Genomic DNA, 18,296 nt, shown 5'->3' with positions numbered 1-18,296 from the left:
TGCATACAGGCCAGAGGGGTGCAACGCCATATTGATAAGTAGGCTCATACTGCCAAGTTCTTTGTAAATTTGGCTAGATATCATAATCCGTGATATATCACAAACCCTCTCAAACCGGTGAAAATAAGTTTCCCCTGTCCTCCTGGTCACTTGAAATTTTGCCATTTATTGTAATGGTTCAGTCAGAATAATGTACATTGTAGACTCATCTCACATTACTGTTCCCTTATCATTACAGAATTTCGTTATATGTAATACAGTGTTTTATGTTTTATAGTGAAGTCCGACAAATGAACTGCTTCTCAAATGCGCGAGGACAGTAAAATAAAATAGAAACGGCGAGTGACAGGAGTGGTGTTCGGCTGTGTCGCAGGTTAGATTCGCGCCCTGATGGCCGTTCCGAGGCGGTGCCGGCGGCCGCGCAGCCCAGTGCTGGCAGCTCCGCAGCCGCGGACGCTGCCGCTGCCATGAGCGCCATGGTGGCGCACCTCGTCGACACCAGCAACAACAACAACAGTAGCAGCCTCTGCGGCAGCGGCGGCGACCACGCCGGCAACAACAACGGCGGCGAGCCCGGCTTTCAACTCGACACCGCGGACCCTTCACCCGGCGACCTGGCGCTCCTCGCCAAACTGGAGGAGGCCAACAGGTGCGCTCATTCCCACAGTTCCAACACTGGTCTGATGCAGCTCTCCACGCAAACCTTTGAATAACTACGACAATCTACATCCATTTGAAACTGCCTCTTGTTCTCGAGCTTAGGTATCTCCCTGCAATTCTTATCCTCTATAGCAGTGGTTCCCAACAGGTGATCCGCGGACCCCCAGCGGTCCGCGAGCTATGCCTGAGGGGTCCGCAAGATGCTATTAGAATAAAAAATATATACTAAATATATTTCGTATAACAGATTTTTTGTTTTGGCCGCTTCCTGCGTGAGCCAACTGACACTAGCACACTCTAGCGCAAAACTAGAGATCGACAGAGGTAAATAGTTCTGTATTATGCCGTTAGACTGCGAGCGCTGCCTCTTTGCAGCTGACAACTGACAATCACTTTACACAGCAACTCGGATTTCAGACGATAATCAGCCATTGTTAATTTATTGCCAGTGCAGACCGTGTTGTTTACATATTCATATTTTGTATAAAAACAATTGAAAAAGTTTTAAGCTCAATATTTTTTTCAACAATGAATATGTCAATGTTTTTTCTAAGTACCAAAAATAGAAAACGTATAAAAAGACAATTTGGCATTCCTTTATGCCTCAGGTCGTGATCCTTTCTTTCAGTCAAGTTGTGCCATAAATTTCTGTCTTACCCATTTCAGTTCAGTACCTTCTCATTAGTTTCAGACATACCCATCTAATCTTAAGCATTTCAAAAGCTTCTGTTCTCTCCTTGTCTGAAATGCTACGTCCACGTGTCACTTCCATGCAGGTTACTCCTACGCCCGAGACAGTTACCTTCAGAAAAACTTCCACGCACTTAAATAGATATTAAATGTGTGATATCACAAACCGATACAACCCCACAGGCGTCATCAAATTGGCAAAGGAATTTCAAGTTTCTGCCAGACTCCGATATATCAGTCGTGTGAGACCCAGCCAGCCCACCAGTGGCTCTGGACTACTAGCGTCCTCTACCGCCGCCCTTAGGACGGCGAACGGCAACCACACACCCTTTCGCGCTTGGAGCCGCTTCGCTACGCAGGCGACACCATCGTTCGTGCTTTAGTTCAGAGCTCATCCTTGTTGCTGTTGTATTCTTTAGCTAGTCTCTCTCTCTCTCTCTCTCTCTCTCTCTCTCTCTCTCTCTCTCTCTCTCTCTCTCTCTCCATTATTTGTATTGGGTCTTCATACACTTATATTTCTCCAAGTTAGGTAAGGCTCTTGATTACTGTATTTGCTTGCTCGCTAGTCATTCCCCTTCCTGTCCAGTTTTCCTTACGAAGACAGTTGTTGCACCATTCTGTAGCCTACCTCTCCTTACCGTTGTGTACGAAGTCATGCACAACTAGGTGTTAACAAATCTCTCTTTTACAGAAATGATTTTCTTGTTACAGCCAATCCGTAATTTAAATCCTTTCTATTTCCGCCACCGTCATTTAATTTGCTGCAAAAATCTAATATTTTCAAAGTCCTATTTCGTAGTCTATTTCCTTCAGTGTCGCCTGATTTGGTCTGACTACGTTCCATTACTTTTGTTCTACTGGTGTAGTTGTCCCTTTCCTAATTTATTTTCAAAACGTTGTCCATTCCACTGAATTGATCTTTCACGATCGTTATCGTCTCTGAAACAATTACAATGTCATCAGCAAACCGCCGGCCGCTGTGGACGTGGCCATGTTGCTGTGGCCCATAGCAACATGTAAAACAAAAACGCTATGAACTTGTGCTCCAACCTAATACATTGAAGGTAAACTTGCGTTCTCTACCAATCATTGATCCTATGCAGCTTACTCGGCATTTCGCCGGCCGCTGTGGCCGAGCGGTTCTAGGCGCTTCAGTGCGGAACCGCGCTGCTGCTACGGTCGCAGGTTCGAATCCTGCCTCGGGCATAGTTGTGTGATGTCCTTAGGTTAGTTAGGTTTAAGTAGTTCTAAGTCTAGGGGACTGATGACCTCAGATGTCAAGTCCCATAGTGCTTACAAGGGAACCTCCCCATCGCACCCCCCTCAGATTTCGTTATAAGTTGGCACAGTGGATAGGCCTTGATAAACTGAACACAGATCAATTGAGAAAACAGGAAGAAGTTGTGTGGAACTGTAAAAAAAAAAGCAAAATATACAAACTGAGTAGTCCATGGGCGACATAGGCAACATCATGGACAGTGTGAGCTCAGGAGCGCCGTGGTCCCGTGGTAGTGTGAACAGCTGCAGAATGAGAGGTCCTTGGTTCAAGTCTTCCCTCGACTGAAAATTTTACTTTCTTTATTTTTGCATAGTTATCATCTGTCCGTTCGTTTATTGATGTCTCTGTTCATTGTAATAAGTTTAGTGTCTGTGTTTTGCGACGGCATCGCAAAACCGTGCGATTAGTAGACGAAAGGACGTGCCTCTCCAATGGGAACCGAAAACATTTGATCGCAAGCTCATAGGGCAACCGATTCCTCCACAGGAAAACACATCTGATACATTCTATACGACACTGGTGACGGCATGTGCGTCACATGACAGGAATATGTTGTCGACCCACCTAACTTGTACACTTGGTAAATGGGTAAAAAGATTCTTCTACCTTGCCCGATTTAGGTTTTCTTGTGGATGTGATAATCACTCCCAAAAAAGTGATGAAAACATAAGAGTTTGTCACATAAACTGAAAATAAAAAATTAAACTTTTCACTCGATGGAAGATTTGAACCAAGGACCTTTCGTTCCGCAGCTACTCACGTTACCACGAGACCACGGCGCTCCTGCGCTTCCAGAGTCCTTGATGTTGCCTATCTTCCCATGAACTACTCAGTTTGTATACTTTGCTTATTTTTTCACAGTTCCACACAACTTCTTCCTGTTTTCTCAATTGATCTGTGTTCAGTTTTTCAAGGCCTATCCACTGTGCCAACTTATAACTAAATCTGAGGGGGGTGCGATGGGGAGGTTCCCTTGTTAGAGCCATTTGAACCATCAGCAAACCTCCACCTTTTTTTTTAATTCTCACTGAACTTTAATTCTCTTGGTTTCCATGGCCTTTCTGCTGTGATAACAGTGTTTCCCGTCACATCACCGAAGTTAGGCGCTGTCAGACTTGGCTGGCACTTGGATAAGTGACCGCCGAGGCTGCCGAGTGTTGTTGGCAAGCATGGTGTATTCAGCGCTTGTGAGGCCAATTGAGGTAGTGGCTCCGGTCACGAAAGCTGACAACTGCCGGGAGAACGGTAAGCTGACGACATCCCCTTCCATATCCGCATCCAATGACTCCCATCGGCCATGGATTGTATCCTTTCGCCAGACTCTCTCTCTCTCTCTCTCTCTCTCTCTCTCTCTCTCTCTCTCTGTCTCTCTCTCTCCCTCCATTATTTGTATCGAGTCTTCATACACTTGCATTTCTCCGAGGAAGGCCCAACGGTCGACACCGTTGGGCCTTCCGAAGCTGAGTTTATTTTGGAGTTATCTTTACTGCTTGCTCAATGTGTATATTGAATAACATTGGAGATAAGCTACAACCTTTGCCCACTCCCTTTTCAACTACTAATTCCTTTTACTGTTGTTGTAATCTTATAATTAGAATCTCTGGATTCTGTACAAGTTTCAATTAACCTTTCGCGCCCTGTATTATATTCTTGCTACCTTCGTAGTTTCCGAGAATGTGGTTCAGTAACACTGTCAAAAGTTTTCTCGAAAACTACCCATGCTGTAGGCGTGGTTTTGCCTCTCATCAACCTATCTTCTAAGATAAATTACAGGATCAGTATGGTATTACGTGCTCTTAAATTCCTCCGGAATCCTAACTGAATTTCCTTGAGGATGGCCTCGACCAGCTATTCCCATTATTCTGTAAATAACTTCCGTCATTTTTTAACAAGTTTGGCAGATAGTTATCCACCACCTTCTTCGTTTGTTCATATCAGTAGCTTTCATTTCGTTATTCCCTACCAATAACACAATTATTAATAAAATTTTCTAGTATTCAGCACCTGTAGTTTTTTCACTCATTGTGATTAAACCAAAAATATTTATAATGGTGATAATGTAATGTTGCTTGTTCGTAAATTGTTTCAAAACAAACTTGAACAAACAGTATCGCAGGTCGCCGACAGTGATTCGTTGTTGGGATACTGGGGAAATTCAGTCAGTCGACAAAGAATACTGCGTACTAAACACTCGTGCTACCCATCCTGGAATGTTGCTCAAGTGTGTGGAACTTACACTAAATAGGACTAACAGGGGATATTAAACGTATGCAGAGAAGGGCAGCACGAATGGACGCAGGTCTGTTCGACACGTGAGAGAGGGTCACGAAGATGCTGAGAGAATTGAGCTGGCAGACACTTGAAGATGAACGCAAACTATTCGGTGAAAACCTACTTAAAGCTTTAAAAACCAACTTTAAGTGATGAACATAGCAGTATACTACAATCTTCCTATGTATCGCTCCCATGCGGATCGCGAAGACAAGATTAGAATAATTATAGCACGCACAGAGGCGTTCAAACAATTATTCTTCACGATTCATAGGTGAATGGAACGGGAGTAAACCACAACTGGCAAGTGCAGCTTTTAGGAAAAATGAAGCATCGGTACGAGACTCCTTCCAAACCTCCACAAACTTTGAAAATTATGGCACATCCATTTCAATGGAACACATTGCAATTATTTAAAAACATCGTATAAATAAAACTATTGCATACTCCAGCTAGATCACTGGATTCGACGTTAATTTTATTAAAATCTGTTGAGTAAAAAAAAAAAAAAAAAAAAAAAAAAAAAAAAGTGTTAACTGCGATTCCTAACGTTTCGTCCAATACTACGTTGGACGAAACGTTAGGAATAGAAGTACTCCATGGACCACGGCCATTTAACCCGGAAGAATACTCAACAACAGTATCATCCGGTCGTGAAAGCCTTCATTGTAAGTTAACTGCAAGTTGACCAATCAGCTTCCTACTTCTGAAATAGTAGAAGCCGGAATGCTTGGGTCAACAGTAATTTATTTTTGGCTGCTGCCGCCGTTACCTGTGATAGTATTAAGAGAGGTAGCCATTGTTGTCTGCTGTGTTGGATGCACTCCGTTTCTCACTGTTTCCTGTTCTTATGTTAAGTGTATGTGATTGTTGCAGTTATTGTTTTATTTAAACGTGCAAATACATAAAACGATTCCAGTTTCCATTCCGAACGTTTACGGGGTTTGTGCCTCCGGAAGTATGAAGCACTGATTAATGTGTCTGTACTGCGGGCGCGAGGCGTGGCGTATCTCCTCATGCCCCCAACCTTCTCACACAGACTTGCTTTCTCGGCTGCTCGCCATCTCTTATCGCACTTAACGAACTGCTAACAGACTACACGGTGTTCCTGGACTCAGGTACAACCGACAGCGCATCTCTCCATGCAGAGACAACACAGCTGCTTAGACAGTGATGATGTTGCCTACCATTTTCCTCGTTTCAGTTATACTTCCTAGAATGAAGTGCATTTGAAACTTCATTTTGTGTGCTGCTAGTTACAACACTCTCGGATTTCCACCTACACCCATTCTGGATTAAGATTCTTTCAGAAATTCCGCAGCTGCCCCACGAAATATATAATTTGAAACCAAAGAAGCTACCTTTATTCTATACTGTAAATTTAGCTCCGCGTGCACACTGTCTCTGGAAACCCATTAAACACTAAATCATACAAATATCAATGCTAATAATGGTTTAAAATCATTTACGGCAATTAAAGTGCATATGCTTATCCGGTGTCGGTTGCTGTGGCGTTGCATAGGCATACGTATCTTAGGAGTAACCGCGTGATGAACGATGGGACCTGAACACGATGAATCGTGAGTCCTTTGTCGGTAGAAAATCATAATGTTTGTTCGTAATATTCTATGGTTCGTAAATTTAGCTATTTTGTTCTAGTAGGTTAAAATTTAATCACATCTTCGGAATTTTCAGTAAAGTTTGAATTAAGACATACAAGTGGTTATTGGAACGACAAGCGTACCGTACATCTTGGGCTGCATTGCACATCGATCTGTCACGGCGGTTATATTTTCGTGTTAAAGTTTATTGGCTTCGCCAACTCACAATCAAATTGCCACATTCCAACCAAACCTAGCTCCTGGCATCGCTACAGGTTAGTCTGTCATCATATGTAGTTTCTTCCTATCGCCAAATGAATACGAAAATCAGTAACCAACCTTAAAATTCATAACAACGCGATCGGTAAAAGCTTTACTGGCGCTAGCCACAGCGATTTTATCAATTTGTATCTTCTGCCAAAATACATATTAGGATCAGCGATTCTAATTGGCTACCGCATACCATTATTGGATTGGCTACGACCAACGTCAACAAATTGCCAACTTCAGCACATGACGCAAGAGCTACCGAATTAACAGCCTTCGGACATAAACTATTCAGCATCTTCTCAGTGTGCAATCGGTTTACAATGTTTGTCGAAGAGTATTTCATGCTACTTTTCATACTAATGTCAATAATGCTTCGTATAAACCGTTTCCATGTTCTGCATATTGTGGATCTCATTATGGATCCATGGAACAAAACGTACATCTAAACCAAAAAGAGCCACATATTTTGGTGTTTATGATCATGATCACAGACAATAATTTATTCACATTTGGTTTATATGATAGCTTTTGCCTCACTGGAAACGCCTTTGAAACACTCTTTCTATCCATGCAGTTCTTGAGTTGCCAAGGAGGGTGCTCCTAAGGGTAAGGTGGTGGACTAGAGCAATCCTTCGACCCCGATACGTAATTTATGTAAGTCATTTCCAGTGAATCCCAACCTGACAAATTGGAAAGCAAGCCCACGCAACAGGGACAGGCAGTGTGTTTCAGGGATCCTGCAATGTACCATGTTAATGTGACCACCTTTTTCCAGTCTGTGTGCACTCTTCTTGATAGCCATGTATTTCACTCTTTTATGACAAATATTCCCATACTGCTAACATTTGCACCCATCTGTCATCATAAAAGGTTTCAAAACTGAAGACTGATTTACTGCCTTGTTTTACATCACTTACCCTTTGTATAGACAGTTAAAGATTAAAGGCAAATGCCACAGTTATATATGAAAGAACAATCTTTTCGCCATAAATGCTAGGCCTACATCATTGCATTATTGGAATCATAATGAGACCCTGAAAGGCAGAAAAGACAGTTAAAGTTTCATTTCATGTTTGTAATCAGCAGTTAATCATTGCATCTGGCATTACTTACCAGATATTTAATTAGAGTATTTAGGTGGCATTATTTTCCTCGAACGAGAGTGCCTGTGTACTTTGCTACTGATATTTTTTCCTCGACTGGTTGATTGAAAATTTTGTCTGTTCGTGGAATTTTTGAAAATGCTTTTCTAACACTTTCTGTCTTTCAAGGGAAATTCCTCTCACTTCCTCCATCAGCTCTTACATATTGTTGTACTTAAACATTCTTTTAGGTATTACAGGAGATTACTTGTTTTATTTTGCTGTAAGTTTTGTCATTATGATAACAGACTATTTCAGTGTTCTTTTCAAATAGTGTTGACTTTCTTCCTCATTTATTCTTGTCACTGACAATTATTTCGTTTGACTTGAGAATTCAAAGCTTCTCTTGTTGTTTATGTTGTAGGGCTAATCTTCATTTGTTGTACATATTGCACATAGCCTCTTTTCCCAGAAGTTTCACCTGAAGTAACCATGTGCTGTGAAAGCCTACGTCATACAAGTTGTATATGTTGAACTTCATACTGGTAAATGTTTGAGGTTTTCTTCATATTTAGATTTTCAGCTGCAATAAAAAAGTCACAGCACACACAATTTGCTACTATGAAAGCTAAGAAGCCTCAAGTACTTGTTTTTTAGTTTGATATTTCCTATAATCATGTTAGAATAAGTGACAGCAGATTCATACATCATCATAGGCTTTCAGTGTTGGAAACGGTGTGATGACCTGGTCTTCTCTCACCATACTGCTCATTTACAATGAATCACATTTTTAAATATAAAAAAGTTCCACTGAAATCGGTCTCTCAAGTCACTTCTAGTTGAACTGCATCTATGTCCTTCCAGAGGCAATAAAACTTACATTGCAGTAGGTAGGCTACTTCTTTGTGCTTCAACCATGAATGTAGTGTACACGGGGAAAATGGTAAGTAAGTTGTCATGTTGCTATTCGTAACTACCACTCTCAAATAATTTTAGAGTAATATTTCTAATAGGAGATGCCTCATGCAGCAATTTATGTAATATATATGGGACCTAATACAGACTGAAGATGTGTGTCTTTGCAATACATCCATTCTGTGATGTTAAATGTCAGTTCTTACAGTCTTTGTGCAGATTGCTTGTGGCTGTCCCTCACTCACAACAAAAAGAAAAAAAAGTGGATTTTATACCTTGCTATTATTCAACTGTTACTGAAAGAAGGGATTGTTCAGTTACTTGAAGTTTTTTCACATGCAAACTTGGAATTATGTCTTGTATTGATTATCTAACTTAGTTTACGGTGTTGAGGTGTTCTCTTCAGTGTGTCGTAATTTTATCAGCAGTACAACATTGATATGATATCAATATCAGATACTGCAGCAAGCTCATAGCCAGATAAAGATTTGTGCCATTCGTACTATGGCTTTGAAGGAAGATTGTAACCATGTTCATAAATACCAATTTCTCTAGTCCATTCAGTTTTAAAATAACAGACTTCAGGTTTGTTGTTGAAAACTAATTTTGAATGCCTTTAGTGTGATATTTCACACACCTTTTAAACCGTACACTGAATTGGAGTTAATCTGTATTTTAACTGAACAGTTCGGAGTTATTTACACACTTGTGTTTGTGCACATGATTCTGAAGGTAGGCCTAGTTGCATTTTCATGTATGGCTAATGTGTCCTGCCATCCTATCCTCATAAGACTACGCAACCCATCCTCATAAAGCATATTATGTACTGTGTCTGTTGTGTTTTGAGCTATTGATTTATATTGTATTACCTTATGATTACTGTATCACTGTGAGGTGATCCTTGGGGGTTTGGATGATGATGATATCCAAATTTGTCAAATGTTTTCTTTTTTATATGGACGAACTGTGAGAGTGCTGTGAAAATTATCTATTATTTGTTAAATGCTTCAGTGACAGCATCGCACATGTTACAGTTAATTGACACCATTCCCCTGAGAAATTTGGCAAATAAGTGCTGTCATTTTTGTTTGTTCACATTATACACAAGTCCTCAAACCTGTGGGATCAAAATTGAACAGGATTTTTAAATGGACATGAACAACTTACATTTCATTGCAGCAATATAAATACATAGCATTTGCAAAGAGTGATGACTACCAGTCTCATTGCATGTATTATAACATATTTCATTGACACTCGTGAGCTCTGGGTACAGAACCATTCTATCTCATTGGGTCTACACATTAATAGTAGAGCTGTAACTGGTGCTCAACCATTACTCACTACACTGTGTGCCATGAAATGTGCATTTCATAGGCCCGCTGAAGGGTGCTTATTGATGAATCTTATCCCCAGGATTCAGCATTGTGCCTCAAATCGTACTGTGTAAACAGTTTTTTGTTGAGAACAGCTGTAACAATCTAGTTTCTCTTATGTTTCTACATGTTGTGATAAATTTCTTCCTGGTAGGATGATACATAGATTTGTTCATATTTCTGGACACTTTATCCTGCTGTGCCACAGACATACCACAGGTGGTTGTATATTGTTTTTTAAGGTGGCTCCATCAATGTAGGTTCAACAGGCTACTATTTGTTAGTTCCACCTGATACACTGGCTAGTGACCATTGGTTCCTTATCTCAGAATAATCCATCTAGAATTTTCTACAGTCAGTTTCGTTTGGACCCTAAAGGCTATAGTTTTTATCAGTGTATTTTTACGTCTGTCTGGATATTTTTTATCTGCACATACGGAGTTTGTTGTTATCTTAATATCTTCAAAATAACTCCATTGCATGACTTGTTTAGGTGTTTGAAATTATTTGACAATCAGTATGGATAGTATAAGACACTAGCTAGGTGCAAACACCTAGCGTATCTATTATTCTTGCAGTGTTATGAATGTGTGTTTGTAACTACCGTATGTAATTTTATTGTAGCCAGTAATAATGAACTGCAGATTGACACAGTAAAATACAGTATTCATCCAGAGACATAAACAATGTTCAAAAATTAGGAATAGGTAACCACTCACTTGTTGATCATTGTTGTGCAGCACATAGGTATACTTAAGAGATAAGGTCACTGTGTGTTTTCTGCTCAATTTCCTGTTTCAGTACACTTCCATTAACACAAATACAAACATAAGTAAGCAAATTCTTAACTCTTTAGTACGTAAATGCACTCTTACTGTGAAAGGGTTACCTTCCAGTGAGTATTTGTGTCATTTAGTTGCTGACAGAAAAATGCGCATTTATTTTCTGTTGACATATTAAAAACCTTCCTTATCAATATAATGTGTTCTGTGAATAAAAAAATCATTCATAAGGTCCCATGCAACATTTCATTCTTTTCTCCTGACAATTTAATCAATGATTTTCTATCTCTTTTTTTTATTGTTCCTTAGTTACACAGCTGTCTAAGAACCACAATAACCTTGCAACTATGATGACAGTTTTCTCGGTTTTTGTTTCTTCATTTTTTTGTTTATTTCTAGTTTTGTGTTCAGCTACATAGAAATGTTAATCATGTCCTGATAATAAATATGACAGAATGTCATAACCTATGGGGATGAAGGACATATTACGTAATATTAGAGACAAAGAACTAAGTTAAGAGGAAAATACAATGTAATTGCAGACGTATGGGTTATTCAGGAATAGATCGCGCAACAGTCCGTACCAGTTATTGTGTGCCAAAAGAATGACTAAAACTTATGAAACCATACAAGAACTGAATGTCAGTTTCTAGTAGAACATTATCATTTAAGATAATGACTTCGTGAGTAAACATGTATGCCATTAGAACCCTTAAACACCAATGTAATACATGTAATGTAAGTTACACATCATCCCATGCTAAGACCATTGCGCAACAAAAGTAGTGCGTTTGTCAGGAAATAATGCCAATAATTTGACCAAAATATGGGTGATGCTGATTAGGAAGTCCAAATCTTGCACCATGTAATTTCCATCTTTGACAACCTGAAAGAACATCTTGGTGGAAAGAGAGATTTCAGCAGTGAAGACATTCACACAGCCTTTATCAAATCACTCTGTTACCTAGGTGCGAATTTCTATCACTGAGGACTTGAGTTCATAGAGATTTCAGACCATTATTTCAGAGAAACGTGTTTAAGTGGTGTTGCACGAGTGGGAATAAAAATATATTCATTAATGTGTAATAGTTTGTGCATGTCCTGTAAACTGACTCATTGCACATCATTTTGATAAAAGAATAATTCAAATGATCTATAGAACTCTTAACTAACTGAGACTTTGTGACCTTTTATATTTATCACTTTGAAGAGTAGTGCAGCATTAAATAAAATTTATGTAGCCTGCTGTACTAATATGTAACTTACTTTTCTAAGTTCCCATGTACCTAAGTGAAGCATCTTTTGAGAGATTAGCACTGGGGTTTGTGAAATACAATCACAATATGTTTGTTACGTTCAAATATACGATGTCGGTGCTTGAAATATGACCCCTTTTGGGCATCCATTGAACATATAATTGCAGAGGGGAAAAAGAGGAAGGATATCTGATAAGTTGACATCACACACTTTCAATGTTTATTATATGCTATTGGTACCATTTGTTTTATTGTGAGCATGAATGTTCAGTGTTATCATCTCACAGATGCTGTGTTACAGAATGTTCCTGATATAAACATGTAGGCTTCCATGGCTTGTGTCAATCTCATTGAAATCCCTCTGGGTGTGCTGCTGCAGCATCTTATAAGGTACTTAAGAAGCTAAAATATTAAAATAACTGGCATTTCAGCTGCATTGCAGTGGCCTTGCTGAGAGCATAGACTAATTAGCTGGGTTGCAGGTGCAGCAGCTTTCCAGGTAATATCAGTTGTTTAGTATTTCAGCATTTAAAGTATTTTGTAAGATAGTGCAGCAGTGCACCCAGAAGAATTTTAGTACGGTCATGTTCCCATTATTGTGATATCAAACTGTATATTTGAAGTGTTGCAGTCGACAGATGATGAAAGTAGACTGAAAATGTTACTAAGCTTTTGGATAATGTCCTCTCCAGAGTTGACAAAATACGCATATACACACTGCCTATCTGTAAAGATCTTAATAAGATCTTTAGCTACTGGACAAGGAATTGTAAGTCACTACAGATGTGCTGCCTACAGGTTGACAAACTGTACAGGAGGGACTTCTTAGTCGAGGCACCCATTGGGGGCCCAATTGCAGTGATCCGAAAGTCCCCTTAGTGGTACGCTAGAGGTCTTATTAAAGCCCTCACAGGCTGGCAGTACTCTCCAAACCTAGTCCACACACAGACCTCTTGTGCTGTATCCACTCACACACCTATTTCTCCTACCACTGTGACATTCCACTGCAAAGTTAACACACCCATCATTTTCCATTATCACCATAGACTGTAACAACTTAACCACATCATCTGCTGGGGCTCTGATCATATTTCATTGAGGTCTAAAATGAGGAATATCATTCTCAAAATCCTTCCTTCATCTTCCAAAGTGATGCTCTAACCTGCTTGGTTTTCAGTATATCACAGTCCAGTTGTATGCTGCATCAGATCCCACCCCCTTTCCACGTGCCTCATATTCCAGTGCAAGATTTCTCACCTTATTTTACTATTGTTGATCCTACAGATGTTAATTATGTTTCTAGTCTTTTGCTTTTACTATTACAGATCTCATCTCCATCTGGCTAGAAGGAATTACTTATTCCATTACTGTCTTCCCACTGCATGCAACTGTCAGGTGGTCAGATTTTAGTCTTATATGAGCCGTGTGGCAGCCCTCCTCTGCCCTCTGACCTGCATACCAGTCTGACCATATACTTTTACCTCTCATTCAATTATTTCTCATTTCTGACATCAATATTGCTTTAATTGCCTTAATTTTACCACTAATACATATTATCTCAGTTGAAATTTCTGGCTGATGTCACTAACTCCGGATGGACTGTCTCATAAATGAGATTTCCCACCTTGAACATCCTGTCCCGCCTCATCCCAGGTGCATGCTACCCGAGTAGGACCATCTATGGCAACAGTCATGACTTATATGGACTCTGCCGCAACCAGCTGTCAATATGAATTAATGTAAATCACTAACCTGTGGCCATGAAAAAATCTGACCATCCAGTGGCAGAACACACCACTGGGGATGACTTGCTTGTCTATCACTATAGTCTACATAATAATCTTGAGAGAATCAGTGACTGTTTTAAATGGTTAATATAATTCTCATATATTGGTCCTTCGCAGGTGCACATTTTTTTTAATTTTATGACATTTTTCCATCTCTCTGGATCATCTTCATATCGAAGTAGTTGCATCTGCATCCCATCTTGTCTACTAACAACCAAATATCAGAGTGCTGCATAGAGTAGACTGCTGTGCAGGATGGAATGCTGCTTATATCTGAAGATGGTCCAGTGACATCGAAACATGTAATCCAATTAAAAAATGTAGAACTGAGATGGAACAATGAACGAGGATTATCTTGATGATGCTTGTCTTTGTCTGCTTCACAACCCATGACATCTGGAACCCGCCCCCCTCGCCCCATGCAACTTCCGTCTCCAAAAGTTCGGCAACATTTTCAGTCTCATTTGTATATCCACCAACATTTACATGTCTGTCGACCATTCAGAATTCCTCAGTTATACGATGAGTGATTACCTTTATTCTTTCTGTTATCTGGATTTACATGAATTTTCAGTATTGTATCAGCTGTTATATTTTGTACTAAAAGTTGACAAGTCTAAAATAAGATAGTAGTTTATAACCAACTGAATGAAATTTTGTTTTATGCGTAACATCCAAGGCAATACAATTAGCCTAAATGTTCATTCTGTCTTCTGAAATCCATTTATTTTTGACTTTGTTTTCACCACTGGTACAAATTGATAACCATAAAATGTATCATTCTTCATAATAATGGAAATTTTGTTGTGGTACTAAAGATCATATAAATTTTCCAGGCTTATTGAAGCCGATGCCAAATCCTTAAATTCTCTTTCTGGAAACAGTGGCCATTCCAGAAAGAGCTCAGACACATCCCAGATATCTTTGACATCAGGCAAGTCTAAGCATTATAGTCTCTATAGAGTTTTCTTTAGTTGTAGTCTGATCAGTGTACAAACTTTTGTATGCTTTTTTCGGGTTTTATTACTTAAATTTTCACAGTAATTTTCAGCAATGTATGAAGTATTCTGTTTATCAACAAAAATAAGACATTTTTTAATATAATGTAATTAGTTCAGTAAAAAATCAACTCATGAAGTGGCAGCAGGATAGCACACATATAAAAGTATGGAAATTTGCAAGCTTTTGCAGCCAGTGGCTCCTTCTGGCAGAAGGGTTAAAGGAAAAGGAAGAGGAAAGAACTAAACCTCACTAGAGCATTTCATTCTCCCCTCTTCCTTCCCCTTCAACTCTTCTACCAGGAGGAGGCTAGCATATATATATTTTTCCTCTCTCTGCCGCTGTGTGAAAAGTATATTCTTTGTTTAACGTACTTCTGTGACTTCAAGTTTCTGCTGCTGCTGCTGCTGTTGATAATAGTTGTTATTGTAGTTAGTCTATTTAATAGTCTCACGTAAACACTGGATTTAAAAACCTCTTTAAAGCAGTAATGTTGTTTCATGCAGGGACCAGTTCAAGTCAAGAAAGAAATGAAGATGGTGGTGAAGAAGATGTGTGGAGCTTATGGGGCCGCATTTCTAATGACTGGGAGAATTATTGGAAAAAAAGAAACCCATTTGTCAGAGTGAGTTTTCTGTTTTGCTGAAGACAAAGGTGGAATAAATTTTCTTATACTGATAAGATACTATACTCACACGACGACATCCGATATGACAAATGAACTTCTGTCCTAGGAGATTACAATTAATGCATTGAATAGTACATAACAACACACAGTTCTGCAGACTTTGTCTGTAAACTGACCTGTTAATCACATTAATAAAAGTGTGCTAATCTGTGTAAATATATGCATAAGACAGATTCATGTGCTTCCCTTTTTATGTATGTATGCCTGAGATCTTAATTTATCTATGCCTGCAGGAACTTGTTCGAAAGGGTGTTCCACACCATTTTAGGGGTATCGTATGGCAGCTGCTATGTGGTGCCCATGATTCTCCTGTTAAGAAACAATACGCAGACTACATCAAGGCAACATCTGCATGTGAAAAGGTACCCCTGCTCTTCACAATTATTTTAACTTCCTCAATTTCTTTCAAGTTTGTTATATGAAAGTATTTTTCTAAAATTTTGCATAAAAGAATTGAAAGTAGATGTGAGCTTCTTGTGAAACAAGTCAGGACAACACTATATATTCTTTTTATGCTGATACTTTCCTCAATAGTAGCTCTAACAAGAGAGAGAGAGAGAGAGAGAGAGAGAGAGAGTAGGGGGAGAGGGGGGGGGGGGAGGGAGGCACAAGAGGTTCTAGGTTGGGATGAAATTTTACATGAATGTCAGTAACTGACATAAAAGTATAGCTTTCAATTCAGTTCTTCGTAGTTCATGAGAAAATTTACATGAAAGTTCCTCTGTATCCCTGACTCTTGTTTCCAAGACTATAAACACTAGGCAAGCTGGTTGTTTCAGCAAATAGGGCAAGTGCCATATATTGGACTCTGATTAAAGTCTCCAGCTTGGCTTTACTGAAATTTTCTAACACAAAATATCTCTGTTTCTCAAACTTAACAACATTTTAACATTATTATTTGTTTGATTCATTTAGTGTAAAAGAATCAGTGAAGATTAACAAAATTTGCATATTTATTTCATTAATAATGAATATTTATTTCATTTTGCCTTATGTATGTTATGAACCGAAAGTTGGATATCATAACAAAGCAAAAGTGCATTACTTTGTGATGTTAACCTAATTGTTACTTAGAAGTTCTGCACTTCAGAAACCTTAGATCAAAAGTTTTCTTAACGGAAACTGAATCTAAGACTTCTCTGCAGAATATGCAGCAAGTGAATAAAACTGATCCACCTTATTCACTGTTCTGCAGAACCACACCTGACAAACATACTTATTAATGATGTACAAAACCTGTTGTACTCGGCCGGCCGCTGTGGCTGAGAGGTTCTAGGCACTTCAGTCTGGAACCGTGTGACCTCTATGGTCGCAGGTTCGAATCCTGCCTTGGGCATGGATGAGTGTGATGTCCTTAGGTTAGTTAGGTTTAAGCAGTTCTAAGTTTTAGGGGACTGATGACCTCAGATATTAAGTCCCATAGTGCTCAGAGCCATTTGAACCATTTGTTGTTCCCTATTTTACATAAGAAATAAATTTCGACAAAATGAGGATATGGCCTTTAACCAGAGCCCACAGATCTTTGCTATGAAGCATTCACTGCTTACCTATCTTTCTGACTGGCCGTACTAAGCGTTTAGTGACACATTAAATTTCTGTATTGATTGTGTCAAAAATTAAATAGTCTTAAGCAAAAAGCTTAAATAGTTCTTGACTTTTATTTGAATGAAAAACATCTGTGCCATATTTCATCCAAATTCACAACCAGCAACTGCCATCCTCTACTTGAAAGTTTAAAGCTGTCTAAGAATAGAAAGTTTGTGCCAAAAAAAACAAACAGAATCTGAATTTCACTTTACCTAATTGTGTGAGGGAGTCACTTCCTCCTTAACACTTATCTTCCCCCAATTATTTTTTTCCCTCCAGTGAGAGATGCGCCCTTCTATTAGCAACTGGAAGATAGAAAGCATATTTCTTAATAATTTATTCAGCCAACCTTATAAGTTTTTCTTGGTGCAGGTGATAAGGCGAGATATTGCACGCACGTATCCTGAACATGACTTTTTTAAGGAGAAAGATGGCTTAGGACAAGAAAGCTTGTTCAATGTGATGAAAGCTTATTCATTACATGATCGTGAAGTGGGCTACTGCCAAGGTTCGGGCTTCATTGTTGGACTGCTTCTTATGCAGGTATGTCTATATTGCTAAGAGATCTATAGTTGATATGATAATAAAAAATACTGCATGGAAGGAAATAATATGTAAACTTTACACACATTTCTTGTGTACTTTTAAGTGATGTGCAGTAACACACCATAAAACAACATACACTAAGTCTGAAAGTGCTTGTATGAACCAACCTTCTACCAAGCATTTCACTGCAAGATATGTTGTAGTTAAGCTGGTTGTAGATGTATAGATCTGTAATGCAGGCAAATACCTCTACATACTTGGGGATCATCTTAGTTCCCTAAAAATATAAAAGTCTATCCCTGTAGTATTCGTGTATTCAGCCATGAATATGTACTGTCACCTTGAAGGGAATATACATTAAGTTGTTACGCGCAAAACATATATTGCAATGTTTTCAATTCTGAATTTATTCAGTAACAGAAAATGTCACATCATGGAGGATATTGATATCTTCAGCTAACATTGTAATAAACAAAATGTCAGAGAGTCATTACAGCATTACTAACA

The 18,296-nt window shown here is 39.0% G+C and overlaps 1 protein-coding gene across 2 annotated transcripts in view; it reads left to right on the top strand.

Annotated features, from left to right (window-relative positions):
• LOC124612637 (ecotropic viral integration site 5 ortholog) overlaps positions 1-18,296 on the top strand; it is a 174,657-nt gene that overhangs the window by 109,175 nt on the left and 47,186 nt on the right. For both annotated transcript variants that reach the window (XM_047140938.1, XM_047140946.1), the window contains exons 2-6: positions 374-649; positions 14,806-14,903; positions 15,475-15,593; positions 15,890-16,018; positions 17,616-17,786. In XM_047140938.1, the coding sequence (XP_046996894.1) occupies positions 468-649; positions 14,806-14,903; positions 15,475-15,593; positions 15,890-16,018; positions 17,616-17,786 (699 nt within the window). In that variant the 5' untranslated portion in view covers positions 374-467. The remainder of the gene's footprint in view (positions 1-373; positions 650-14,805; positions 14,904-15,474; positions 15,594-15,889; positions 16,019-17,615; positions 17,787-18,296) is intronic.

Source organism: Schistocerca americana, chromosome 1 (assembly GCF_021461395.2).
Source record: "Schistocerca americana isolate TAMUIC-IGC-003095 chromosome 1, iqSchAmer2.1, whole genome shotgun sequence".
In the NCBI taxonomy this organism is placed as follows: Eukaryota; Metazoa; Arthropoda; class Insecta; order Orthoptera; family Acrididae; genus Schistocerca; species Schistocerca americana.
The sequence above is the reverse complement of the archived record's forward strand: the minus strand, read 5'-3'. Positions and strand labels throughout refer to the sequence as shown.